This window comes from Mastacembelus armatus, chromosome 12 (genome assembly GCF_900324485.2).
Source record: "Mastacembelus armatus chromosome 12, fMasArm1.2, whole genome shotgun sequence".
Lineage (NCBI taxonomy): Eukaryota > Metazoa > Chordata > Actinopteri > Synbranchiformes > Mastacembelidae > Mastacembelus > Mastacembelus armatus.
The window spans coordinates 6,616,618-6,626,873 of NC_046644.1; the positions used below are offsets into that span (position 1 = coordinate 6,616,618).

At 38.5% G+C, this 10,256-nt stretch overlaps 1 protein-coding gene across 1 annotated transcript in view; it reads left to right on the forward strand.

Annotated features, from left to right (window-relative positions):
• lrrtm4l1 (leucine rich repeat transmembrane neuronal 4 like 1) overlaps window positions 1-2,650 on the forward strand; it is a 113,090-nt gene extending 110,440 nt beyond the window's left edge. Inside the window, exon 4 of the mRNA XM_026297780.1 lies at window positions 2,585-2,650. Within this exon, the coding sequence (XP_026153565.1) occupies window positions 2,585-2,650 (66 nt within the window). The remainder of the gene's footprint in view (window positions 1-2,584) is intronic.
• The last annotated feature ends 7,606 nt before the right edge of the window (window positions 2,651-10,256 follow it).

Below are 10,256 nucleotides of genomic sequence, written 5' to 3' on the forward strand. Positions count from 1 at the left end.
CAAAGTGGTGTAAAAAAAAAAAAAAAAGTCTGAAACATATGGCCTGAAGCCATCAAACAACTAATGCCTGTTTGCAATGGAAGTGTCTGAAGAAGTGTGAGGCGCAGAGTGAATTACAACACTTCCCATTTACCCAAACACTTAAAGAAAATCATGTTGAAGGATCATAATGGGCTTTTGCAAACAATGGGTCAGATGTGTTTGTCCATAAAGCAACATTGTGGTCTGTGCTAAAATAACAATTTTATGAGAGGAACAAAACTACAGAAAAACAAGAAGCAAAATAATACACTAACGTGAATAAATAAATATAATTGTGGTGTATTAACCATCAAATAAGGTGTAATGAGCCACACAGCTGGCCCACTATCTTGCAAGCAGTGCACTGCTGCAGTCACTCAGCAAGGTACTGTACGTGAAGCCCATTTTTTAACCATTTCTTTAGAAATTATTCTTATTCTCTTGTCACAGTGTTTGACCACATGCTGAATTGATTAGCATTAACTGGGGCATGGTGTGAAAAAAAGAGCTTATGAACCAGAAAAAACTACTGTAATAACTAGAATGGGGGAGTTATTCATAACATGTCATATACATATATATATATATATATATATATATATATATATATATATATACATACATATATATAAGTATATAAATTTGTCCAACATGTCATGTTTTGTTTATGTACTGTAATCGTGGATTGTTGTATCTAATCTTATTTCTGTAGTTATACCAAGGAGTAAAGAAGCCAAGTTTTATCATATACCAACTTTCACCATGCTCCATTACCAACCTCAATGGGGCACAACATGTCTATATTACTGAATGTACTGTGTAATGACAAAAATTAAGTGGGCAGATGATCTACTAATTTCATCATTTATCCCAGCTTTTTTCCACTGTCTAATAGGATGATGGGTTTGTGTATGTGTCCGCCTGTGCCGAGGCTTATACGCCTCAGCTTTTATGTGTTTGCTCCTTGCTTCAGACTTCACGTTAATGTGTTTGGAGCACAGCCTGAGCATATGCCGTGAGTTGTTTCTGTTTTTGTGCCCTGTTGAAATTGTCTAAGGTATGACAATTTGTGCAGCTGTCTTCACTTCACTCACATCCACCTGAGAGGTAGATAAAGAGTTGAGTGAAGACTTGTCAGCCTGTTTGATAACATTTAAATCAAAGTTCTGCTCACGGCATACTCCTCTGAGCCCTATGTTACAGAGCTTCCTTCACACTGACAGCAATCTCAGCTTCAGCAGCGAAAAACTTGAGTCGGGATAATTTTAAGCAGATACTGAAAGCTTTAGAAATTGCTACGCTAGCAAAAACATTTGTGTTATTAAGGCAATGTGGATTTACCTGTAGCCAAGTCGCAAATAGGCTCTTTTAAAGGTTAAGTCATAAAGTACAGGCTTTCACAGCACAAAAGCTCTGAGGAAAACCTGGATATGCAGGCTGAGTGTGCCTGTGCCTCTTTCTGCGTGGAGATCAATTCAAAGCTTGTGGCACTTAGAGAGTAAAATGTCAAAATCACTTACTAATTTGCAACAACATCTCAACAAGCTTGAGGTGACCTGTGGGAAAGTGCTGACATTTAAAGGTCCCGAATTATTCACTTGTCATGATTTCTAATTTACTATTTCTAGTGATGCAAGTATGATATGCAATAGGAATTAGCCTGTTTATTTGCAGTAAATGCATTTTGTGCTCATGTTTTTTGCTTTATATTTACATATGGCGAGCAGCACTATGGTGCAGTGGTTAGCACTGTTGTCTCATAGCAAGACGGTTCCAGGTTTAAATCCCGTTCGACTCTGTGCAGACTTTGCATGTTCTCCCTGTGTCTGAGTGGGTTATTATGAGTATTTTAGCTTCCTTTCATAAAAGACGTGCAGGTTGGGTTTAGAATAACTGGTAACTCTAAATTTCCCCTTGGTGTGAATATGAGTGTGAGTGCTTGTCTGTCTCTGTGTGTCAGCCCTGTGATAGACTGGTGATCTGTCCAGGGTGTAGCCTGCCTCTCATCCAGTGTGAATAAAGAAAGCACTCTTTAAATCAAATCTCCTTTGTAATGCAAAATGAAACATCTGTAAATACACTATGTTTGAAATATATTGATGTAGCAAGATGCAATAGTTGAAAATAATTGTATGTAATTCCAGCTGTTGTTCAGAAGCAGATCAATAGAGGCTTGAAATTTCAGTAGCTGGAAACAATACAAGTGACAAAATGTCTAGGTGAGCGTGTTTAATTGAACAATTTTTAATTGAATTATTTTAGCTTAATAACCATTTTCACAATGAACAAGAATTGTGCATGTTGGGCTTTTCATTTAATCTCAGTGAGCCATTAGGGAAGTCACTCTACCTCAGCTTTCTAAGATATCTAAGCAAATGGGATTTCATCATCTGCTTAATTGCTTACCACAATTTGCTTTGCTGGCACTGTCACAGCCCCATTGTACTGTTATCAAATCACTGGGCACTGTAATTAACTTTAGATTGTAACCACCACCTCTGTAAGTGGCACAGAGCAGCTGTTAAATGGTTTTAACTTTATTGTCTTTTTTCCCCCCTTGCAGAATGAATACACATGTCCACGCCCCCTACCTGGTGCCTGGCTGGGAGATGTGCCGACCATCCATTAACCTCGTAAAGGAACTGCTTTGGATGGTGCAGCAAATCACAATGAAACAGGGATCATAGAGAGTGACATATGTAGAGAACCCATCAGGATCCTTCTGCCATTATTCACATCCAAGGACACGTTTAAAATCCTTCATGCTAACAAGGGCAACTATGGACCAGACTCAAGAGGAAATAATACCTTCACTTTCTTTTTAAGATTTAAGATTTTCTAACATCGTTGTTGGCCTGTGATCTGTGGTCATCAGCTTTGCTGCATTTCATCATGCTTCATCACAACAACAGAAAGACTGTCATCAGTTACAAAGTGAAGTGATGGATGTGGAAATACATCCTATGATGAACAACAGAGCTGTAGAAGAAGACTCATGAGCACTAATGGATGTTTCTAACCAACATGGGAGCATATCCTGTAGACTGCAGTAGCAATGTGGCTTTGGTCTAAACAGACAGAGGACTGTACAAATTCAAGAGGCTTTAAGAAGTAATGAGAAGTCATGAAACGCACTGAACTAGTAGCTCTGACTGCTCTGCTAACACAGCTGTGTGTAATTTAAAGTGAGTTTGCATATTTTGATTCCACACGAAGCATCATGTTATCATCTTTCAGTAGTTAGTTCATTAAAAAAAGACTAATCAAAGGTTAAGATGGTGTAAATGTGCCTCATTGGAGCAGAGAAATTGTGAAATGAGTCACTTTCTGTGCACCTGTCACAAAGGAGAAGCCTGCTCCCTCAGGTGGAAATCACCTGCACTCAGCAGTTGTACAAAGTTGCCATGAGAAGAATCTCCCCCAGCCAATCATTTTTGGTGAAGTTTGTTTGTTTGTTTGCTTTTTTAAAAAGTTTTTTCTAAGTTGTTTCTAATTGCAATCAAACTTCAACTGTCTAGTTTGATTTGAAGGACAGAAAGGGCAATCAGAAGCAAAAGAAGGAAAAAAAAAAACAAAAAAGCTCCCATCAAGGGTAAAATGTAATTTTCTCTTATAATGTTGTTAATGTTGTACTTTATGAATATGTGTTTCTGCCATTTGCAACACCAAATACCAAAGAGCCAAATGGAGCATTTTTGACTTTTGGCTCAGTCAACCATGGGTTGTAACAGATCCAGGATTTGTTCTCCTAGAAGTCATCCCTGCAAAATCAAACCAGGCCTCAACTCCTCTCACATCCAGCAGTGCTCCCTCACCGATTCAGCTTTTTTAATGTGTGTAATGTATACGTCTTTGTGAACAAATGATCTTGCAACAACAGTCTTTATAGGAAGCGCTTGTCAGAAAGATAACTTCGAGCACTGTTTTACATTTCTCATGTTCAAGACATGCTTTACTTTTCTTACAATAATCACCTCTGTCTTTCCGATCGAAGAGACTGCAGATTCTGCTGCATGCGGTTCTGCATGTGCTTCTTTTTTCATCCGCTATGGGTTCTTAATTATATTTGAGGCGCCTTGAGTTGTGAATTGTTTCTTTCAACCTTCAAACATAATCTTTCTACACCTGTAATTTTCTATTGTAAATTTCTGCTTTCCCCACTCGAATTTGTTGATATTTAGTAAGCAGCTGTATTCTTTGTTCACTTTCAACACTATGTTTTATAATGAAAATAATGACTTTATTGGTGAGCAATATAAATTGGTCAATTAAAAAATATTCATTAATCATTTATTTGGGTTCAAGTGTTGTGTGTGTTTGAAGTATGTTATTAATGTGCGTGTATGTGTGTGTGTGTGTTTGTGTGTCCACTGTAAATTAATTAGCTTGCTCCACACCTCCGTTCACACCTGTTGAAATCTGTCGTGTTCCCCACAGATCTGCAGCAACAAGGTTGTCACATCCACATTAGCCTCATTAATTTAGAGAGCAGAACATTGATCTCTGTTCGACCGTTCTGTTCACGGTGACGCTCGGTGCGAGCCACACCAGCCCTCTAATTACGCTTCTTGTGTAATGTGTTGCATATCTCAAGAGGGGGCCCCAATCAGTGAATTTGCTCCAAGTTTTCTGCATTTGGAACTTGTCAAGCTGTCAGCTCAGAGGTCCAGATGGCCCATCTGCCCAGCGCTCCCTGAGGTATTTCTGCATACCTACCTTCCCCTGCTACGACAGCTCCTCTCTGTCAGGTGCCCACATCTCACTCACTTTCACTTCTTCCCAGTATTTGTGTGGTTTTTGGGGTTACTGGTGTTTTGTTTGTGGTGCTCAAAACACTGAGCTTTACATTTACCTTTAAAGTGCTGACAAACCACCATGTGAGACTTATCCAGGGTAACTGTAAAAATGCACTCTTCTGTAGAAGTTGTCATTTGTAAGAAAAAAAAAATAGATATGAATACATCAACTTGGGCTCTGGATAATGGAGGGGGCAATTCATGAAATAAACTTATTTGAAAAATAGTTGACAGATCAATTTAAAAAAAGAGAATAATGAAATCATAATCATTCGCTGCAGCCCTTACTTGTATTTTTTGTCATTTGAGTGAGCTGACCCTTTAAATATCCTCTCCTGTTTCCTGTCATACGTACTGTACAGCTCAGTGTACAGTGCTTTATGTCTCGGTCTCTTTCCTTTCTGTGTATCTGTCTTATCTGCCGCTGTTCTCTATGATCTCCATAACTCAGTCTCTGTCTCTGTGCTGCATGTGCAGGGCCAGCACAGACAGGGCTGTATGCCTGAGAGAAGACACCATGCATAATTCATGTGGCTTGGGCTCCCTGTTGACCTGAGTCCAAACAGTTGGCAGTCTGTAACACTTCCACAGAAAGGCCCCAGGAAGAAGTTAAACTATAAGCAAAAAACAACTGATGTAAGATTTATCAAGCCTCTCTCCCATGACACTATAAACATTGTAACATTTGAGACACTGTCTATTGTACCATGTCAGATTGGCCATAAAGGCCCAGTTTAAAGTGAGTGAAAACCTTCAGAGCAAAGTTAGGACATAAGAAGAGCAAAAATTCAAAGCAAGATGATATTTTCTCCTAACTTCATGGTGACTGTGGCCCATTATAATGATATTCACAATAAATGCAGCAAAGGAAAATTTCAAACCTGTAACAAAACTGTTACAGAGGAACAGATTTTAGGAGAAAGGATATTTAGACAGACCACGATGGAGGAAGAATAAAGCACAAAAATAATCAGCACACCCTCTGAGTCTTGATGTATATTGTTTTATCCTTTAGAAGATTTTTGATAGATGAAGGTGGAAAAGAACACAGGAAAACAACCAATTTGATTCTCATGTTCTTCCTCTTCCGTCTGATCTTTGCTTCACACAAATATGCCATTAATAAATTTGCCTAACCCACAGTGGTTGACTCACTAACGAATCATTATTTTTATGTAGGGCATGTTAATTTGATCTGACATTCCAATGTGAAGTTTCATTCAGGAGCTGCTTTGTCACAGCAATGCATATGCCTGTCTAGGAATGAGTCCTAATCACTCATGTCCTCACATAATCTCGAGCTTGCAGTGCAGCTCACTGGGTGGTTTTCACTTTGATTATGATTGTTAGAGCAATTAGGCAGCAACTGCTCAGGAAAAGTGAATTAGAAATACCAAACTCCATCATCAAATGAATGGCATCTCTTTATGTAAGCACCAGTTATTTCAAAACAGTCACATCACTGCTTTCCTAACCCACACCAGGAGTGGTGTTCAACAGATCATCTGCTTCAGCCATCTGCTCCTGACTAGAGGACTGCAGGGGGCTCTCATTGAGATCATCTCTGATAGCATCATCACCAACTGTTGGTCTGATGCGTTCTCCTGTTTCCTCCTCCTTTTTTAAAATCTTCAATCAGGATGAGCAAACAATGCCATGGAAACTAATGCAATGTTTTTCCTTTTACTTGTGTATCATTGATTTTGAGAAAGCAGGCTCCCAAGTACACATCCAAGTACATTCATTCATCCAAACACACACTGGCAACCTCAAATCTGAGCTTCCCGAGATATAAGATGAAGAGATGCTTCCTTACATAATATTTATAAAAGCAATTCCAAAGTGAATGTAGCATGAATCTACTGTAGGAAGAAATTAGAAGGCAATCAAAAGCAGAAAATGCATAAGAAATTGATTTACTTGAGTGAATGTAGTCCACTGTATCTAAGTGTATGGTCACTCCTCATACACCACATACAAAGATATACCATGGAATCCAGCATTACCAGCCTCCACACTCCTGTAAGGCATCTCCAACTCTCCAACATGAAATTCATGCCTTAAAACAGGATGTTGCTTTTCATGAAATATCATGTAGTGTTGATAAGCAGCAGATGGCTTTCAGTAGCCTGCATGGGTAGGAGCTTAAGGTTGCCCACAAATGCAGCTGAATATAGAAGCATAAAGCACTGAACAGGAGCTCAGTGGTTGAAATAGAATAATGATATGAAGAATTATAAGACCAGCTGTTGTATTAGCACATTGTTTTGAGTCGAAATATTTTACTAAGGTTTAGCTATATATATAGCGTGAAAGGAAAATGTGAATGTCAGTACCTCTCCAGCATTAGATGTATTGATTTTCCCTTGAAGCCAAAATACGGGGCTGTGAGCAAAACAGCAGTGAGTTTGTAAGACACAACAACCAGCAAAATCAATTTTGTTCATAACACTCAGACAGGAGTACTTATCATTAAATAAAGGTAATACAAATGTAAAGACACCATGATGCACACACTGAACAATAACAAAGAAAAAATTTGCCACAAAAAGGGATTGATTCACACAATCAGTATAAAGGCAAAAACAGCCCGTCTCATAAGAGCAACATGAGAGCAGAAATTAGTACACAGCACACACCACAACACCAATTCAATTCAATTCAATTCAATTTATTTGTATAGAGCCAAATCACAATGCAAATCATCTCAAGGCACTTTACAAAAACAAAAAACCCAACAAATCCCTTATGAGAAAACTCCCTTTAATGGAAGAAAAAACCTCCAGCAGAACCAGGCTCAGTTTGGACGGACATCTGCCTCGACCGGTTGGGGTGAGTGGATAGAGCAGAGAGAAAAGAACAGCAACAATAAACAACAAATAGACACTGAAGGTAGGGGAGCTCAGTGCACCGATGGTCCTCAGGCAGTCTAGGCCCATAGCAGCAAAACTAAGGGATGGTTCAGGGTTACCTGAAGTCTAGCCTTAAAAGTACAGAGAGTGTCTGCCTCCTGAACCCAGACTGGGAGCTGGTTCCACAGGAAAGGAGCTTGATAGCTAAAGGCTCTGCCTCCCAGTCTGCTTTTGGAAACTCTGGGAACCACAGGTAGACCTGCACTCTGAGAGTGAAGTGGTCTATTGGGATAATATGGTACTATGAGGTCTTTAAGGTCTGAAGGAGCTTGATCATGAAGGGATTTGTATGTGAGAAGAAGGATTTTAAATTGTATTCTGTATTTTACAGGGAGCCAATGAAGAGAAGCTAATATAGGAGAAATATGATCTCTCTTGCTACACCAATACCAACCACAAGCTAACCACACACATGGACTGAAGAGGCCCAAGGCAACTGGTAATACACGTTCTCAGAAGCAGCACTTTGGTGAAGTGCAACACTGATCCTACGGCCTTTTTCAGAAAGCTAATTCCCAGATCCCTATTTGGGAAAATTGAGGTGCTGAGAACAGGGCTAGGAAAACTCAGCTTCTGTCTTGAAGAGGCATTGAGGTCAACAGTGTATATGACCAGTCACACACCGAAGAATCCCCAACGAGGATGTTTTTTTCCTCTCAAATAAAATGCTGTGAAAAAAATATGGTCAGACTGCAGGCTAACAAGCTTAATTCTGAAGTTCTATTTGAGTTAAATGCTACTGTCACAACAATAAGCTTTTTTCACACAAACCAGATATAGCAAGTGGATGTGCAGCCCCACAAAGTGGTGGTGTTATAACTGTAGAGGGTTTTTCACCATTGCTGATGTTGGGAGGATTGTGAGGAAAGGTAATAAAATGGATAAGGATTATAAATTCTCCCAAGAGGAGTTTGTGTACAGTTAACTCATTAAATAAAGTCTACAGTGGTCAACGTTTATACAGTACTCAGCTAATTTAACTGCTGAATTAAGTCTGTCCATAGGTTTCGATTCCTGCTGATGATGTAAATTGATCACATTAAATACAGAGGTTCAATAAACAGCAGTTATATTATTCATTCATGTTCATGTGTTCATTGTTTTCAGTATATATATACACATTTACATCTTTCCTTCTCTGTCTAAAGCTTTCGTCTGAAAAATGATTACAGTGTAATTCATTGTTAAAATATTAAATGTATTTTACAAACAGATATTTTAATATCACCCTACAGTATTAACTTGACATTGCTTGTAACATTGCTAATAGCAGTGGATTGTTTTAGATGAATATTTTCAGCCCATAATGATTAAATTAACCACACAGACCTGGTGTGCATCACCTTACTTGTTATTAACAGATGCCTGGATTGTTTGTTGTTGATTTACCTTGGACAAGTGTGGGTGAGATTAACATGCACACTGGAAGTAAATTTTGTTAAGTGCAGTCTCTGGACAGTTTTGTGTGACAGTGTGCGCGTGTGTGTGTGTGTGTGTGTGTGTTATATGAGTCCTGTGACATTATCGCTGCTCTCCAGTGTAATGGCTGTCTGGAGCATTTCTCCATTACAAAGTGATTTACAGTAAATGACTCAATTAACTCTAAGACTGAATTTCTTTAGGGAGACTGGGATGTTTGAAATTAGACTAGAATCTTTCCAATATGCATAAAAAACACATGAAAATGTTTCAGAAAAAGCTGCATGTTGTTTATTCCTCCTAGATGAAAACAAAAGAATAGCACTGTCCAGAGGTCAGGTTTATCAATAAATTAAAGCTGAAAACAGCCATGAGCAATCAAAACTATCTAAAATAAAAAATACACTTGATACTTCAGAATTGCAAAACAACTCATCATACATGCACAACACGATTAATGCATACATAGCCTTGGTGGCTGGCATAAGAATGCTTAAGAAAAAAATTTATTTAGTGATTTGATTCATTCCGGGGCTTGCAACCTCAAAAGCTCAAGGTTTCTCTGGAATGATTTGAGCAGACCTAAGACCTAGGTTTAAGCCTTCCAACTCATTACACATCTTCCAAACAAGCGGGAGAAACCCTACAGTAAACACAGACTTCACATTTGACCAATGAGGAAAAATTGTACACAAAATATCAGCTACAGTGTGAAACAAGATAATCCAAATTCCATGATGTAAAATGGGAGAAAAAAAATCTAACTAATAGAATAATAACTGCATATTTGCATTTTTGTCATATTTCAGTGTCTCTGACACTGTCACATTCTCAGATCCTATGATAACAATGTGTCTTACCTGACCTTTGCTGTGCAATGGTTCATACAATTGATTATCTGCTAAAATCTGAAATGTTTAAGGAGACAAAGAGCTGGATATTTTCCACATAGCAATGATAACTTACCATCACAATAAAATCAATAGGTTGTGTCTCCTAGGGGAGGCATATTAAGAATAATTTAGCCCCAGGATTGAATCGTGTGATTGAACAACTGGGGGTAGCCCATAAAATATAATTGGCTTCTCCACTAGAGACAATATAGTTT